Below are 18,922 nucleotides of genomic sequence, written 5' to 3'. Positions count from 1 at the left end.
AGAAGATACGGATGTGACGTCATTGTTTAGTCTCACACGGAAACGGCGCAATTGACAACAAAACAGAGAGTATTTTTTTTTATTATTTGCGCGTATTTTACTTATTCCGCCTGTCGACAAATATTTCCGAAGTCCCGCAATAGTTGGTACACATCGCTGTAAAGGTATCGCAGCTGCCTCGGCTAGCTAGCAACAACACAAGATAACACTGCGAGGTATTTCAATCCGGCTGTGTGAAGTAACGTTAGCTTGTTATACAGGAGTTGACAGTTTCCAGTATGGCCTGCACTTTGGAAAAAGTGTTGGGCGATGCTCGGACCCTTCTGGAGAGGCTCAAAGAGCACGACACGGCCGCCGAGGGACTGATAGAGCAGTCCGGGGCCCTCAGCCAGAGAGTGCAGAGCATGAGAGAGGTGGGAAATGCTCCCCCAGACAAGGTGAGGACAAGTAGCTCCGCACCGTTACATTCACATTTCTGCAAAGTTTGCTGCGTTGCTCAGTGATGCACGCACACATTAGGTGCAGCAGAACTCAGTTGAGCTCTAACTTTGTCATCTGTTCAGAATCAACGTACTAAATCGAATTTTCTGCCCAACAACGTCTCAAATGTTTCCTCTGATGAGCACACACTCCTCTACCATCAACACAAAGGGAAGTGTGTGGACCAATGCTAAATGCAGAAATTAGGATGAAACTAAGTGGCAATTTACCTTTAGAAAATTCCAAAAATGAGTTGCTTAAATATTCTGTGCATGTTTGAAATAAGGCGCATGAGGAAAAAGGTCACACCTGCACACTGTTTAAGACCTTTTTTTTGATCCTGCTTGGATCTTCGATATGTCAGATGTTTGAAAATGCCTCTCATTGTTTATTGTTATTTTAAATTTTTCCATTTTTGGAATTTGATTTTTTGTATTTATAATTATTCTGATATAAACATTAATTCTGATACAAACATTCTCTATATAATGTTTTTAGGAACTGAGATAGGTTTGATGTTTTGTACTATGGCATTGACATCACTGTTTTTCTTTTCCTGTGTACTTTTTCTATGTAATTTTTTAACTGTTGATTGGCAATTGTTTTACCACCCTGCCTGGTTCAGATGGTTAACCACACCTGCCACACCATAGAATTCATCAGCCTATTGGTGTGCGTTATGTGTTATGTATAAATAAAGGTGTGGTTTCATGTTTTCAAACGTTTGACCTGACAGAGATCCTAGTAGGATCAAATGGTTGTCTTAAATAAAGTAAGTGTGCAGACAGTCATTATTTTATGCAATCGGAACAGTGGGATCTGCATTTGTATTGCATTTGTGTACTGCTATTTAGCAGTCAAGGGGTTAACACAACACAAAATAAACTACTGCCACAAATCATCACATGTATCTATGAATTAAAAAAATAAATCCAATGTTTTTTAGAATCGATGCAGCATCACAAAATATAATATCACATTTACTGAAGTCTATCAATATTCTCTTACATTTCAAGTTATATTTTGTTAAATTGTGTGTTTGTTTGTACAAAAAAAACCCACAAAGAATAAATTGCTGGCCAGCCAGTTCAAGCCCCCTTTTGTGAAAAGGGAACTTGCAAAACTTAGATGTCATGAATATCATAGAACTAATCAGTGCTTTAACAGTAGTTCATGTTTGATGCTGAGACTATGAATACAGTTTATAATAACATAATATGATACATTGAAAATGGAAATTAGGACTCTGATTTACAAATGAAACAATAGCTTTGATCTCACATCATTAACATTCACATCATTATCTCGTATCATTAAAACAGAACGACACATCTTTCTGTTTGTTATTTCTCTTCACTGCTCTATTCCCGCTCTCCTCTCAGCACACAGAAGATGCTTCAGAGATTCAGGAGCTGACAAAATATAAGCCTCATGTCCTACTGACTCAGGAAAACACTCAAATCAAGGAACTACAGCAGGAGAATAAAGGTGAAAATGAAAAAAAAACAATCTTGTAGATTGTGTGACAGTTTTATGTTTTTGCTAACCCTCTTTGTGACTGTCTCTTCAGAACTGTGGTTATCTCTTGAAGAGCACCAGTACGCGCTAGAGTTGATCATGGGACGATATCGCAAGCAGATGCTCCAGCTGATGATGGCAAAGAAGGAGCTGGACACTAAACCTGTGCTCAGCCTCCACGAGAACCACGCAAAAGTATGCTGGCTCTTCATGTTTTTAGGTTCCCTGTCATCAGTAGATTAAGATTCCAAACTAATGGTTGAATTTCTCTTTCATTTACTGTTCATTTCTGACTGTTCTCCAGGAAGTGCAGAGCCAGGTGGAGCGGATATGCGAGATGGGGCAGGTGATGAGAAGAGCGGTGCAGGTGGACGATCAGCATTACTGCTCAGTAAGAGAGAGGCTCGCACAGCTAGAGGTGAGCACGGGGCTTCAGTAGAATCAGGAGCAACTGTTGATGTTTTTGCGCCTCCCTGCCGGTGACAATCATGGCGGGAAGAGTTATGATTTCAGGTCATCTGTCCCATTCTTGTGAACGTGATATCTCAGGCATGCCTTGAGGGAACTTCTTCAAATTTGGCACAAGCATCCACTGAATAGAAGTTGATTGTCAAAGATCACTGTGGCCTCACAAAAAAGTTTTTTACTGTAACTTAAGAATTTATATGCTACTTATGACAACATTTCACACAAATGTCTCAGAAGATAAAATTATGGTGACATTTGATGACATTTTATATTCCCAAAGGTCATTGTGACATCATAATGCGCTGCAAAAACACTTTTCTGGCTATTATTCAACGTCATAATACATAAAGATGAATGGAATTATGTTAGTGGCATTTACAGCATTGATAAATTACAATTACAGGGACTGTTTTAGGATAAAAATAGTTCCGGTGATAATGGTTCTCAGTATGTAGATTACGCAGAGGAACAGAAACACTATTTAGTAGATGCAACTGTTGGATGTTTAAGAAGTTTTCAATGCTGTAAGGACCACAAATGTAACTCGGTTCACTTCAGCTGTGATGATGATGATGATGATGATGTGTTGAGATGGAAGCAGAAATCCCGGAGACAGATGTCTCAACCTGGACTGATTAAACCAAAACTACCTGAATGGCTAGATACCACTAGTAAGAGTAAAATATGTGATGATATAAACAGAACAAAAATGTTTTCATAGTTTGAAAATAAGATCTAAGACTTTTTGTGCACAGATATATTTCTCTCAAATTTTGGTCACAAATTTTAAAAAATCCTTGCTAGTGAGCACTTCTCCTTTTCCAGAATAATCCATCCACCTGACAGGTGTGACATGCCAAGATGCTGATTAATCTGCATGATTACTACGCAGGTGTGCCTTGGGATGGTGACAATAAAATGCCACTCTAACTGTTCAGTTTTATCTTGAAAAACGACAATTGCACAACTAGGAAAAAAAAAAAAAAATATATATATATATATATATATATATATATATTTTAAATCACAGATACACAAAAGTACTAGTCAGTATCTGGTGTTACCACCATTTGTCTCATGCAATGCGACACATCTCCTTCACATAGAGTTGATCAGACTGTTGATTGCTGGCCTTCTTTTCAATAGCCATGTGAAGCTGCTGGATAATGGCAGGAATTGAAACAAGATGTCGCCCGTGCAATTCCAGAGCAGCCCAAACATGCTCAGTGGGTGACATGTCCGGTTTGAGGATTGGGTCTTTGCAACATGGGGCCAAGTAATATGTTGCAACATGAGATCACGGCGTCAGATGAACGGCATGTCAGTGGATCTCAGGATGTTGTCACAGTATCTCTGTGCATCCAAACTGCCGTCAAAAAAATGCACTCGTGTTCGCTGTCTGTAGCTTATGCCAGCCCATACCATAACCTCACCGGCACCATGGAGCAGTCTGTCTGTTCACAGTGTTGGCATGATTAAACCACTCGCCCACATGACCTCATATACAGCGTCTGCCATATGCCGGCACAGTTTAAACCGGGATTCATCTGTGAAAATATCACTTCTCCAAAGTGCCAGACGCCATTGACGGTGAGCAGTCGCCCACTCAAGTCAATTATAACGATGACCTGCTGTCAGGTCAAGACCCCCGTGAGGACAACTAGCATGCAGAAGAACTTACCTGAGACAGCTTCTGACGGTTTATGTGAATCAATAATTACATCAGCATCTTGGGTGGCCAGTCTGAGATTACCTTGCAGGTTTCTAAACAAAGTTGCACCCAAAGTATGAGAGAGATAAATCTATCGAGCGCATGAAAAAGTGTTAGAGGCTTAACCCTTTGAAACCTGGAGCAACATCATTTTTCTTGTGCTGCTTTGATACAACTTTCACACGTGTTTAACCATTTGAAACCTGAGTTTCAGGGTGTGATGTCTGTTAAAAACTTGGGGGAAAGAGACAATGAGCAATTTGATATGAAATGTTCCACAAATAAAAAATATTTATTAGAAATTATTTTTTCAAAAGCTAAGGAAAAATATCAAGTGTAGAAAAAAAGGAAATTGCTGGGGAAATACTATATGTGTAATTATCATAATTTCATATTTAAAGTTATGTTACAATTACTTTTTAGGCACTTTTTCCAAGTCTTGTTTGCTTTTTTGACATGATTTAATAATTCATTTATTTATTTTACTAATTTTCAGGTAATTTTCATGTACTTCTTACAAATTTCTTGCAAATTGTTGGGTAATTTCTTCTTTTGTTGCTCCTTTCCTTCTTCCCATGTTTTTGAAAGAAATCAGGCTAATTTGCTCGGTTTCAAAGGGTTAACTTAAACTAGTAAAATACGGGAGCAAAAACAGAGGTGTGCGTTAAAAATTATGTATAAAATGATGTTGAGTTTAGTTGATAGTTGATATCTGGCCATTTAAATCTAAACATTTCATTTTGATTTTTTAATGTGTTTTTCTTTTTTTAAATATATGTTTATCCTGTCTTGTACAGATTGAGAACAAGGAGCTGCGAGACCTCCTGGCCATCAGCAAGAGCTCAGTGAAGACAGCAACAGAAGAAAGCAACCAGCCAGCAGCAGCAGCAGCAGCAGCAGCACAACAGTCCCCTCAGCCAGGGTCCCCAGAGTGATCAGACAAAGCTTCAGTGTGAACTGTGGTCGGGGCAACAAGTCCCTCAGAAACCAAGAAACAGGGTAGATGATCTCTTTACCCTTCACCACATTATTATTTTCTTTACATAGGATGGAATGCAATCAAACCACAGCATTTTTATTTGTAGCGAAGGCTATCAGACGCATTTACCTGCAGGTATGTCTGAATGATAGCACTTGTTTTCACATGTACAGTATGTGTGTTATCACTGCAGTCGTGTTGACGTGAATTCTGCATCACCTGACTTTTAATGAGGCGTCTTGGTCACACGAGCAACAGTGAGAGTTCAGACACATATGTACAGGAGTTAAGGCAGTAAAAGCAAAGGGGGGTTATTTTTTTTTCGGCCAAAGATACATTTGCTCTAAGGACACAGTTTCTACCTCTTTGGTGCCCCTTTGCTGTTCACACACACACACACAGACACACACACACACACACTCTCACAATGTGTAAGATACTCACTATCAGCCCTACTATGAGTTCACTTGAAGTCCATTAAGAAGCCAACTTGTAGTCTGCACCGTTTGAGGAGACTGTGCTTGATAATCACTCTGCCAACATGATGACTTTTGGCTGTTTCACACAGTTTGCCTGCTGAGGAGCGACAGTGGATCATTTGTATGTGACTGTCTGTCATTTAATGAATTTGATACGTTTGTCAGTCTGTTTGTAGAATTCATATATAACATGATTTCCATGTTTAGTACTTTGATTCTGTGCGATCAACACCAGGTTTTGTAGTTTTCAGATTTGGATGCAGCAGTGTCCCAGCTGACGGCACGTCTTTATTTAATGGTAACAATTTCAAAACATGCCAAGTTTTTTTTGTGTAATGGGTATCAAATGTTTGAGCACTGTTAAGTGTCAGAAATTGTATATTGTCATCTCAGGAAATCAGTGTTAATAAGGTGAACATGCTGTAATGACTTCATCACAGTGTACTGATTTGTGTCAAACAAAATTTCATTCAGAAACTTTCAAATAAATTTGCAATAAAAAAAACTGTGCATATGGGATTTTTTTTCTCTGCCAAACTACACAGAGGGGTGACAAACCAAAACTTGAATAAATGGATGGAGAAAAGATAAGATGCATCCACACAGATGCATATTACAGTTAAACAATTACCATCCAGCCATGCTCTGTTGCATATATAAGTGTATTTTGTCAACAGATCATAACTCAATGTAACACCTATTTGAGATCTTGCTAACACATCACATGTTGCATCAAAACACAAAATAAAGGAATGTCTTTCGGAAGAATGATGTCCATCCCCTCAGTAGAGCTCCAGAGACTTGAATCAAGGTCGAGGCACATGACTCCATGCCAACGAAAGCTATTTTCAAACTGCTTAGCCTCCTTGAAATATCTATCGTCACCCAAAGCCTAAATACATATAACCCCACTTACACACTGATAATAATGTGTGCAAGTAAAACAGACTGTTTTAATCTTTACCACAGGATGGCGACATTAAGCAGCTTTGGTTTTAATGCATCGCGAGGTTTGCAAGGGTGGCGTTCATGGAAAAGGGTTTAATCGAGCTTTAACCTGTTGAAGAGTTTTCCACCCACATGTATTCTCTAAAAAACATCCGCCTGATAATAAACATTATTTTGTAGCTCTGATAGGATAAAGCGTACTCGCCCACTGCACTTTGTCACAGGCCCCCTTCGCTCAAATCATCAGATGTTTATATTTCCCATAGCACCTGAAGGCAGCACCAGAGCTGCATTTGACACTTCTGAGAGAAGCTAATGTTCAGCATGTCTGAAAAGGAGCTGGGGAAAAAGTGGGACCGGTGCCTGGCAGACGGTGCCATTAAACTCGGTAAATATCTCAACGTCTTCCCGATTGTAACGACATTGTAATGCCCCCGAATAAGGCCAAAATAAGCAACAGTTTACACTGTAGTCCACAGCTGTCATTGACTGGGCGAGAGGCTAACTAGCTAGCCGAAGGGGCTCGTAAAGGACAACTGAATGACCACTAAGATATCTACGACTTGTTCATTTTGATAGGTAAAATTATGATGTATTGACTTTAATCAAAAAGACTGACCATCGGTGCTCAGAAATATTTGCGGTCCCTTAAACTTTACTGTTGGAAAGAACCTAAATTGAGTAGAAGCGCCATTCATAAAGGGACAGTTTGATGCTATCTTGCTTTATCAATACGTTACAGCTTTGCAAAGACATTAAGTAATATATTTTACGAAACTGTGTTGCCCACTCCTGAATTCGGTATATATACAAGACGTTTATTTTAATACTACGTAAACTTTTCATTGTCTCGGTTTACATCTCCGCCGTTTTCTAGAGTGAACTTATCTAACGTAACTTGAACGTCACATCGGGAACGGGATAACGTGAAAGTTTATTTGTTTAAGTAGGGCATTGCTTGATGAATAACTAGTATTATAGACCAGTTGATCCTTTAACCTTGCTATGAAGTCATCAGTCATGCATCACTCATGTATATACTGCTAATAAGCAATGAACCATACATTTGGCAGATTTTTGAACGGAGTTTGGTGTGATGTCACTGTAAGGCAGCATCAGCTGGAGTGAGGTACCTGACTCACGTTGTTTTAGAGAGACTGTGTGTAAAGACCACATGTGTTATTTCAAACAGTGAGAGGAAGTGATTTCACAGTAATGTCCAGTTTCAGAGAAAAAATGAGGACAATACTGTAACGTTACGTCCCACTACACAACTTACTGTATGAATCAGTTTAAATTTAGATTTTAAAGTTATTTGCAATGTGTATTAGAAAGTAGTGGTAGTGCATTACAAAGCAAAAGTGGGCTATGGCTACATAAAAAATATACAGTACATAAAGTCAGTCAACATAAGTCAGAGGTCATATGACACAGCATATAGCTCATGATAAATAATAATAAATAAATAAATAGCCTATGGCTATATGGCTGTTTTTTTGGGGGGGGTTAAAAAGATATTCTTTGCACCCTGAAACCAAGAAAAAAAAATCCCAGTAAGAATAAATTAATTTTCACTGTGAATTAGAAAATGGTCAGAGGATGTAGCTGTTTTTGTTTCTCCCTCTTTTTCAGGCACTGGGCTGGGGTTAGGAATCGTCTTTTCTGTTCTGTTCTTCAAACGTAAGTAGTTTTCAGTGGATTGTTTCTCTACTACATTTTGAACTTTTAATTTAGCAAGTGTAGCAAGGAGTCATTCTCTGTACCTACTGCAGCAAGTACATGCAGTTGTCTGCTACTGCTAACAGCAAATTACTTCATTAATCTTACACAGTTTTTTGAGTCTTTTGCTTTCCCAATCTATGGTCTTATCTAAAAGTCCAGTTTGTGGCATTAAGGGGATATACTGGCAGAATTGGAATATGATATAATAAGTGTTTTGTTTTTTTGTTTCTAATCACATAAAAATAAGAACTGTTGGTTTTCGTTACCTTATTTTATTTTCAATATTTCTATAGTAGCCTAGAACAGACAAACAAAAAACTTACTCTTGATATGGCCATTTGCATTTTTGCGTTGGCTACCATAGTTGCAAAAAACAAAATTTTTTCAACGTGAAACTGCTTAGGTCAGTGGTTTTTACTAGTTTAAATCACCGGGTCTGTTTGTTTTGGAGAGGAAGAGACCTCTGTGAATAATTTGGCTCACAGTAAAATCCTCCTGAACATCTGAATGTTAAGTTAACAGAGAAAAAAGGTGAGCACACATTTGTAGATGATGGGCTAATGACCTGTCTCCTACATGCCAAACAGCATCGGAGAGACACCGATTTGTAACAGGAAACTCTTTTTTTAAAATTTTAAAGTGTTTGTGCTTTTTTTAGGCACCTGGTTAAAACCTCCTGAACCATGAACACTTCAGGAATTCCAGCCAGAAAAGCTTCAACTGGTCGCAGTCTTCAATCCTTACTACTAGATGCCACTATATCTCTCTGAATCTAACACACTGTTCCTTTAACTGAACACATTATTTTTTAGTATTTTGTGCTTTTATTGTGAGAAAAGCACCAAAAACACCCACCCTCAAAAGCACAAAAAAGAACATGTGAATATGAAAGTGAAGCACTGGAGAGAAAAAACACAAACAAGGTGTCACAAGATGAGTGTGAAAAGGATTTCACGCACCATCTCGGGTATGTTTTTATAACACTGTGACGTGCTTGAGAATTCATAAAGTACCTGTTTCATTTGTAGGGCACGCTTGGCCAATTTCATTCGGCTCAGGGACGGGACTTGGCATGGCGTACGCAAACTGTCAGAACGACCTGAGATCACATTACATGCTACACAGAAGTGAAAAGGTTTGTTTGTGCAATAAAACACACATGGCCCAATAATTCATTATGTCTAAGTCAGATTACCAACCTTGTGTCATGATTTAAATCAAGATTTCTGTGACTAATTTTTGTTTTCTTTTACAGGAGCAATAGCTGCAAGTCATCAAGGGACTGTCATTTTTATTTTTTTACTTTTTTTTTTTTTGTTAGTTTGAGAGTCAGCATTTGCACTGTTCTACAGTTAGATCCTTGTGTCCCTGTTGAATGATCCACCCTAATATGACTCTGTATGATTTGTATGTGCCTGATCAGGACAGTCTGTGTATATTTAATAAAATAATCATGACAACAAAATGATGCAGCGGTGATTTATTTTTCTTTAGTTGCTTTTAAATGGATGAAAAACATTTAAAATCACCTTGAAATTAGGAGTAAAACAACAAGAGTAATGTGATGAATCATAAAGCTAGATTAATACACTCCGAGCAGTGATGCTGGTGCTTAAGGGAGTGATAGGAGTCAAGTGTTAATGCAGCATTGAAAAGGTGGATTTTCTTCAGTTTATTTCTGAATGCGAGTGGGAGTGATTTTCTCAAATGGTGTCATGGAGGAGAAGGTGGGGAGAGCGATGCAAACGCTGTCCCAGAAGGCGGTGGGCTCGGTGTGGGTGAGAAGGGGGTCAGAAGGTTGGCAGCAGCTGATCTGATGTGGCAGATGACAGGGGCGTAGTGATGGGAGAGATTAGTCAGTTCTGAGGGGGCATGAAAATAAAGCGCTTCGCATATCGTGTTTAGTATTTGACAAGGCTATTGAAATGCTGGAGTGCACAGGATTTTACCCCATGAATGCTTCGTTTTATGCTATTTTGTATTCAAGCGCTCCTGTTGTGAATAATTATCGTCTGGATGGAGTATAATGTAGGAACAAGGTGAAGTGACTTCATTGTTTTCTGAACTGTTGGAACAGGGAATGTGAATTTATTCACCAGTGCTAAATGAACAAGTCATTGAAAAATGTTTCATAAGCTATAACTCAAACTACTATTGATAAACTGGCACCTTCATGTTACTTATGTATCAACAGGTTTTTATAAAATATCAGATGTTTGTTTCAAGACACGTCACAATGAAAGCGATCTGACTTTTAGACACTGACAACAGACAAAACGAATGGAAAATTAAGACAAAGCTTCATATATGTATGTAAATGATGAACAATTATGAAATGTAAAAGAACAGATTGCATAAATATTTACGCTCTATACTGTGATGCACCTGTATTATTGGACTGGTGTAACCAATTGTTTCCAGTAGTGCCCCGTGGAAGTTTTTCTGAAATCTTTTTAAAAAATTAAAAAAAAAATTTCATGAATCAAAAATATAATTAACAAAGATTTTCTTTAAAAAAAGAACACGACACCGATGACAGACTAACTGTTACCAATGAATCCTTTTGCAGTCATGTTAGCTATCTAATGCTAAAACACTGTGCAGCACCTGTCCATAACAGTGAGGCAAAATAGTTAGACTAGACCGATTAGCCACTGATTGCTTCAGATGTCACATACAGTATGTTGAATGGAGATCACATGTAAAATAAAGGTTTGACAAATGATTTGAGGTAAAATACACCTGAATCGGAAGGGACCAGTGACAAAATTCGGCCAAAAAGCGGATGAAACAAACCTGAAGGCTATTGAATGAGAAAGGATGCAAGAACATGTGATTCAGTCTTCATTAAAACATGAAAAGGTCAGAGGAAATGGATTCTCTTTAAATGGGCCCTGCCACTACTGCTCGATCCGACGCTCATTACATTATACACATGCACTTACAACAAAAAGCAAGCAGAATGCACAAGTTTAGATAATTTCTACCTGTGAAGAAAAAGCAGTCACATCTAATCTCTGTAATGCCTCACAGAGAAGCCATAATAGTTTTATCCTAGTTGTTAAAAACACCATGACCAAACATGGAAAAAGATCACCCACACCAACTCCTATGCTGAAGAATTAGCATTTCCTGGCTGTGATTGTGCATGGTTATGCATTAACAGCTCAATGCTTTGACACGCTCCTTCTCAGAAGCTGTGCGCTCTGGCTGGGAGGCGCGCTGGAGTGGCCGACACAGGGATTAACAGGAGCGGGGGATATAAAGGCAGCGTTACAAGGACCATGGTACCTGCAGAGCACTTATGAACAGAGCTTTGCTTACAAATGACTGCTTCACAATATTTGCTTTGTTTTCGGCGGGCTGTGTCCCAGAATAAAAGGACTTGTGAAAAGCAGCAGAGCTCCAGCTAAGCGAAGGACCTGCGGAAGCCACACAATTCCACTTCTGTGAGGTGAGGTATAATTCTGAGAATTGGTCCTTGCTCTCTTCATCTTTAGTAGTCCCTGTCACCGGCAGAGCTCTCGCATGCCTTTGAAGCTTATCTTTCTGTGTGCCCTCCTCCGCTGATTGTCATCATTGTGACATGCTGCTTCGAAATTCTCTGTCAGCCGTCGAATGGCTCATTCTGGCTCTTAGCTGTGGATGAGGCAGGGACATGCTGGCCAGGATGGCGAGATGAATGAAACTGTGATCACTATACTGCTGGCAGTGAAAGTAAGCTCAGGGTACCTGGATGTATTCCTGCCAAAGGGAGATGGAGATATTAACCCATGGAGACCAGTCCGATTAACCTTGACAGGAACAGGGTTGGACGGCTTCTCAACACAAGACCTCAGCGACTTCTTTTTACTCAGTAATATCCCAAAAGTGAGCTTTGGCTGCAACAGAGAACTGGTCAAGGTGTGAAACATCTAGAGTTACCGGAAGAGGAACTTTTAGGACCTGGATTATTGGTTGTTGCCGTCCAAAACCATGGCTGACTCTCACTTGTCTGGCTCCGTAGGAAGCTACAACAACAGCTCTCCCACCACCAGCGCATGGAACATCACAGGCAGCGGCCCCTGGTTGTTAGCCTTCATGCTGACAGTCATCATCCTCATGACAGTCTGCGGCAACATGTTGCTCATCGCTGTGGTGTTTGCCCATCGCTCTTTGCGTTGCACCTCAAACTGTTTCCTGGTGTCTCTGTTCCTGTCTGACCTCATGGTAGCACTGGTGGTCATGCCCCCAGCCATGCTCAACGTTCTGTGCGGGGCTTGGGTGCTGTGGCCGGCCTTTTGCCCGATCTGGCTCTGCTTTGACATCATGTGCTGCAGCGCATCCATCCTCAACCTGTGTGTGATCAGCCTGGACCGCTACCTCTTCATCATCTCGCCGCTGCGCTACAAGCAGAGGATGACCCCACCTAGGGCATTGCTTCTGGTGGGAGCTGCTTGGGGTTTGGCAGCATTGGCCTCTTTCCTGCCCATTGAGATGAAATGGCACAGCTTAGGCCATTGGAGCAGACACTTATCAGGTCCAGGGGTCAGCAGTAACAACATCAGCTCCTACTCGACATCAGGAGGCCTTTCCCTTCAGTGCCGCCTGCGGGTCACACTTCCTTTCGCCCTGGTGGCATCTGTACTCACCTTCTTTTTGCCCTCCAGTGCTATTTGCTTCACCTACTGTCGGATCCTCCTGGCAGCGCGGAGGCAGGCGAAAAGGGTCGCAGCGCTGAGTCATCCACCACACCCACATCATTCTCTGGGGGAACCGTCCAGACCTCCTTCACCTGGAGTTGCAGCAGGGCAGCAGGACGGAGATGACTGCAGTCACCAAGAACCTCCTGTGTCACAAAATGTACCAGTAAGTAAGGGCATATAAACTTATAGATGCCTATTGTAAGACTTTTGACCAAGACATTGAATAACAGTGAACAATTTCTAAGCAAAACTGAAATGCCTAATAAAAAATCTGCTGTGATGCTAAAATAGTAGACTGGCCTTTAAGCAGAGTGGACCTTAATGAGAGTAGGAGTTGAAAAAGTTGATTCTGTAACTGGAGCAGGTGGCACAAAGATAATCACCAAATTACAGCTGTCCATCTATTGTAAGACCTCTCTAACATGTCTTTTCCTTGACTTTACTTGGATGCTTTATATAATACTCCATGCCTTTTTCCTCATGCCGTTTCCTAAAATGCCAATTATCTTGTTGAAATCAACTTAGAAGTTTAATATCATCGAAGTGCAGCAATTATAAACCTGGAGATGTTAATTTTATGATTATGCATGCTTCAGATGTATTTTGGCAGCTGAATTTCCTTTTTTCCTCTAACCTTTCTGACACCTAAGTTCTGAGTACAGACCCACTTGACTGTGCTGATGTGCTTAATTATAAAAGTACCTTGAAGTTGACCTAGTTTGGAAGAAAATCTAAAAGTATAACTGATTTGGCCCAAAAATGTTTTTATGTTTTGCACAAACCACCTTGTATTTAACATCATAGAGGTTTACAGCACATCTAAAAGTCTTAAAATACCTAAGTTCATTCATTATTATCAGGCTGCAAAAAAGAACCAGAAGAGATTCAATCTACCACTACGACTGTGGCTAGTGTATGATGAACAGTGTTTTGCTTTTAATTTATTGAGGAAAAGTGGTGATTCGGTGAAAGGGAAAAGGTATAAAACCTGCTCTAAAATCTTGGAGAGAAAAGTACAGACAGTGTGTGGTTGAGGGGGATGTGAAGTACAGACAGTGTGAGAAAAGTACAGACAGTGAAAAGTACAGACAAATGTGACAGACACCTAGTCTGTCACATTTGCCTGCAGTAAATATGTACACACACACACACACACACACACACACACACTAGAACAGTTTGTTGAAATTCACAAAAACTCTGATAAGTTTTCTGATTTCTTTCATTCAGTAGCTTTCGAATACTCTCATTCTTTTATTCAGCTTGCTCCAACTTCTCATTGAAGCCAAGTGACCCTGGCACTAAGTGTAATATTCAAACCTTTTATAGCTGCACTATTCCATCAAATAGAAATATCCAACTTTTATAAAACTCCTCCAAGATTAACATATTTGGTATCTGGGGATTTTACTATTTTCACTTAAACTTTGAATTAATTTTTTTGGGTTTCAACTCAGCTGCAGAGCATAAGTACTTAATGACTGGTCCACTGGTCTATAGGTGTTATCGCAAAAAATAATTCTTGAGGAATGGAAAAAAATTATCAAGACAGCAAATATTTGTATTTCATTAACATTTTAACAGAACAGTTTCAGCAATTTTGGGAAATATGCTTTCATCCTGAGAGATTGATACTACTCCGTGTTTGTGTGTTAGGTAGTCAGGTTAGTGAGTTGTGCAGGGAGGGCTTCTTTTTTTTGTGGAAGTTGGCCTCACTCTGATTGCCTTGTTGTTGTTTTTAAATTGGATTTTGGATTATTGCAGAAAATAAGCTCTGAGGCAAACAAGAATTTATGATACTTACACATCTTATATAATCCTCAGAAATGGACAGCACTTTTGTGATTGTTAAATGAAAATGAAATTGCCAGAAGTGAAAAGCTAATGTTAAGCTATAAATCAACTACACTACTTGATTTCTACGTTGCCACCACAATGAGGCATTAGGCTGTTTTCAGTAATGATGTTCTGTCACCTCATTAGGTCACTTGTTAGCAACTGTCTTTTGTAAAAGCTTCATAATTTAGTGGGGTATTTACTGACATTTTTTATGCCACAGAGCAAAATGTGAAAATCTCTTAAGCTTGTGTTAATGACAGGCCTTATATTAGACACCTACCCCCCCCCCCCAAAAAAAAACACAAACCCATTGTCTTTAAGACAAGGGAACCAAAAGCTTTTAGCTTTTGGTTTAGCTTAGCATAAATGACAGTGAAGGCAGGTGAAAATAGCTAGGTGGCTCTGGCACCAAATAAATGGTTCTAGTACACAAAGAAGATTAAACATATGAGATATAAAGTGTTAATCTGTGTCTTTAGGGGTGCTATAGGTGGATTGTTTATCTTAAGCGTGCCAGGCTATATTTCTGCCTTGTCTTCCTATCTTTTTGCTAAGCTAAGCTAACTGGCTCTTGCTATAGCTTTATATTTAGCATACAGACATGAAAGTAGTATCAGTCTTCATGTCTAAGCCTCAACAAGAAAGTGATACATGTATTTATATTTTCCAAAATTACTTAGATTAATTCCTTTCATTGACATATGGCTAAGCCCAGCTCCTTAGCTCACTCTGAGAAAAAAAATGGCGCGCTGCCCAAACCAACAATGGCGGCTGTCGGTTTCAAAGACATTTGTAGAGATGCAGAGCTTTTGTGGATAGAAGCTCTTTATTTCACACAGACACCATGAAAATGGTCTTCACTCTGCTGTGGTGTTAGCATTACCCAGCCTTTGCTTTCTTTGTAACATTACAACTGAGATAACGTTAATGGTTTTCAGTTGGGTGGGTTTTAACTACAACCTTTTGTTACAGTTAACACTGATGTCCCATTGTAAAAGAACAAAAATACTCAGTTAAACAGATGAAATGATTAGCTTTTGTTACAAAGCTGAGGTTGGCCATAAGGTTAGCGGCTATTAGCTAACTTAAGCTAACATACCTAGCAAATTTTGCTGCACAGTGAGGTTTTGCTCACTGCTGCAGACATAATGTATGAGGTTATATATACTAGTCACTTTCAGGGATTTTTTTAACACTGTGTTGCCTTACCTTAGAACACATGTTGACAGCCTGTTTATCTTCTCAACAGGATAAAACAACGGGGGTTATAAGTGCATAAATTTAATTAAAAACGCAAGAAAATCACAATTTCTGATGCTTTTCTATGGTGGTCAATGAGCAGGATGTCCGAGTGCAATATGTGGCTGCACAAAATGTGATTGGCTCGTGGCCTTTGAGGGCAGGGCTAAGCTACAGGTCAATTCAGAGCCCTTTATTCTCGTGCACTAGGTCAATTTAGTTTATTAACTTAGTTATAACTGGTGAGCTTCAAGTAAACCACTGACTACAGTAGGCCAAAAATAATTAAAATAATGTAATTCGTTTGTCAAATAGGTCACAAAGAGTTACTTGTAAAAGCTTTTCCAACAAACTAATGCAGGCAAGGGAGATTTATATTGTATATTTCTGTATAATTCTAAGATTAACACTGTCTATTGTTCTCTGCTGTCCACAGCCATCAGTGAACAGTGAGCGTGGTCTGGCTCACAGGCAGGGTCGGAGGGCACTGAAGGCCAGTCTGACACTGGGAGTCCTCCTGGGACTATTCTTCAGTGCTTGGCTCCCCTTTTTCATCACCAACATGGCTCAGGTCAGTAGAGGGACTAGGCACTATCTCTGCCACAGATGAGACACAGAAATGCTGTCAGTGAAAATAAAATAAAAAATAAAAACATGCAGTTTAACATGACATTGGCTTCCATCAAATCTTTGATGTGAGATATATAGTACTGTAATACCTATATGTGCAGCCGAGTGCTTTTTCTTCTTTGATCTGCAGCAATTTCCCTCATCATTTATTAGTCTTTTTTTTTTGGAATAGCACTCTTATTCCATACATCTAAGTGACTCAATGTTTTATCAGTTCCCTCCCTAATTTATTGTGTGGTGGGCACCAAAACAGTGTGAAATAAATGCAAAAGAAAGACAGAAGAAAGGGAAAAAAAACACTTGGATACCGGTCTATTTTTGTATTGGCCAGCCTTGGCGTCACAGCCTTGCCAAGCTATCCAACGAGGAAATAGATTGGCATTTCAGCTTTGTGTGGCTGACTCATTCCAAAACCCTGAAAACAACACACCACAGTAACGTTTATAATTGGCAGTCTTTTTAAGTTGTTGATTTTGATTAGATTAGAATGAGCACACACACTTATTACTTGCGAACAAACATCGTAGGCCACGAGAAACCTCAGCGAGAGTAAATGGATGTCAAAAAACAGCTTAATCTAAATTGGTAATGACACTTGTCGTGTTTTTCAAGCTTTCAATGATCCAGTCATTTTGATTTCCCATCTGTGCCCTCTCGCTTCTCCCCTGCATAACATAGAGCACAGAGACTTGACTGTGTCTGCGCTCTTCGTTCCTTTTCACACTCAATGTGGTGTGTGAAATGCACCCCTCCTTTCTGTCCTATTCCCACCGCCTCCCCGTCTCATCTTGATAGTATTTGAAGCTCCCCTCTAACAGCTGTCTCCTCCTTCACTGTCCTCCTCTAAACCTAGTGGTTCTGCTCAAGATCAGTGTTTTTAACGGCCAGACGCAAATGTATTTCACAAGTTCTTCTCAGGAAAATTAGATGTTCATGTTTGATAAGAATAGTGATGGACAGCCTAGGTGAGAATTAAGAAAGAAAATCTTTAAAAAAAACATTTTTTTTCTTTTTTTTGTAGTTATTCAAAATTGATAGAATTCTTTTTATTTAGTTCAGAGCTGTAACATAAATTAACTTGTCTTACACAGTATTTTTTTAAAAATAACTATGTGCAATAAATTAGAGATAAATTAATGCACACAATGAGCTAAAACTATATATATATATATGTTTCCAAAAAGGCCTAGATGAATTAGTGGGCAATAAATATACTTTTTTAAAACTTTTGTCTTTATTTTGTTATCTATTTTTGTCTTGTCTAATTCTTTATTTTCATTATTTATTTACAGGTTTTACCATATATTAAACTCTATTTTTCTGATGGAAATAATTAAATAAATGTGCACTTTAAATTTAGAATAAATTAAAATACATTTTGCTATAAAGGATAAATACGCCTATTGACAATGAACAAATAAATAGATCTTTCTGTACTTGTTTCTTTATCTTTTTAATTCTCTTATATTATTAAAGATAGCAAAAAAAAATACAGTAATGCTTACATTGTGTGTATTCTTGGGGTCTAACAAATGTATTGAATATATTTCCTTCCTCATAATTTTTTTGCAAAACCAATGTTTTAAATATTTGAATTCTTTCATTGTTTACATCTGCTTTTGTTTCCTAGTTCGAAGCCTTCTACTTCCTTCACAATACAAAGCTGGGACCCTCTCTAAAAATTGCTTCATAATGCTACAATGGGTCAAAAACTCATTTTGGTGCCTTTAAGATTATTATTCTCTGTATTTACATATTTTATCTATTATTTATAGTCCTTATTTATTTCCTTATTTTACCATAATTTTTTTAATGCCTTCCATACTTTCTACTGTCTTCATCCAGGCAGTGTGCGAGTGCGTCCCCCTCGCGCTCTTCGATGCCATCACCTGGCTGGGGTACTGCAACAGCACAATGAACCCCATCATCTATCCGCTGTTCATGAGAGACTTCAAGCGAGCTCTGGGGAAGCTCTTGCCCTGCTGTTCCTCGCAGTCACCCAGAAGACCCTCACCGGCGCTCTCGCTCTCTCTGCGCAACTCAGGAGAGCCTAACATCGCCAGCAGCCCCCCTTCTCCCCTTGCCTCTGACCCCACACACCCGCCTGCCACCGCCACAGACGCCGTCAACCTGCTGGATGCTGAGCACGCTGGCATCGAGTTGCCTCTGCTTCTGCCCAATCAGGTCGATACCCTGGATTGAATAGCAGTTATGGAAATATGTT

General features: G+C 39.3%; 3 protein-coding genes across 4 annotated transcripts; all 3 read left to right on the top strand.

The window, feature by feature from the left end:
* Positions 1-7: 7 nt before the first annotated feature.
* On the top strand, positions 8-6,140 carry sike1 (suppressor of IKBKE 1). Of its 2 annotated transcripts, XM_042491907.2 has the most exons (6): positions 10-164; positions 261-437; positions 1,863-1,968; positions 2,051-2,193; positions 2,303-2,416; positions 4,975-6,140. In XM_042491907.2, exons 2-6 carry the CDS (start codon positions 279-281, stop codon positions 5,110-5,112), a joined length of 660 nt encoding a protein of 219 aa, XP_042347841.1. In that variant the 5' UTR covers positions 10-164; positions 261-278; the 3' UTR covers positions 5,113-6,140. The 2 variants fall into 2 exon arrangements, with proteins under 2 accessions (XP_042347840.1, XP_042347841.1); XM_042491906.2 differs by having other exon boundaries at positions 8-437.
* Positions 6,141-6,835: 695 nt separating this feature from the next.
* Positions 6,836-9,770, top strand: micos10 (mitochondrial contact site and cristae organizing system subunit 10). Its single transcript, XM_042492116.2, has 4 exons — positions 6,836-6,971; positions 8,216-8,263; positions 9,334-9,440; positions 9,561-9,770. Exons 1-4 carry the CDS (start codon positions 6,899-6,901, stop codon positions 9,567-9,569), a joined length of 237 nt encoding a protein of 78 aa, XP_042348050.1. The 5' UTR covers positions 6,836-6,898; the 3' UTR covers positions 9,570-9,770.
* Positions 9,771-11,932: 2,162 nt separating this feature from the next.
* On the top strand, positions 11,933-18,911 carry htr6 (5-hydroxytryptamine (serotonin) receptor 6). The gene is made up of 3 exons (XM_042492498.2): positions 11,933-13,153; positions 16,505-16,639; positions 18,544-18,911. Exons 1-3 carry the CDS (start codon positions 12,281-12,283, stop codon positions 18,898-18,900), a joined length of 1,365 nt encoding a protein of 454 aa, XP_042348432.1. The 5' UTR covers positions 11,933-12,280; the 3' UTR covers positions 18,901-18,911.
* The last annotated feature ends 11 nt before the right edge of the window (positions 18,912-18,922 follow it).

Source organism: Plectropomus leopardus, chromosome 9, assembly GCF_026936395.1.
Source record: "Plectropomus leopardus strain MGB_pleo_1.0 chromosome 9, ASM2693639v1, whole genome shotgun sequence".
NCBI classification, from domain to species: domain Eukaryota; kingdom Metazoa; phylum Chordata; class Actinopteri; order Perciformes; family Serranidae; genus Plectropomus; species Plectropomus leopardus.
This window is presented reverse-complemented; position numbering and strand designations above follow the sequence as displayed.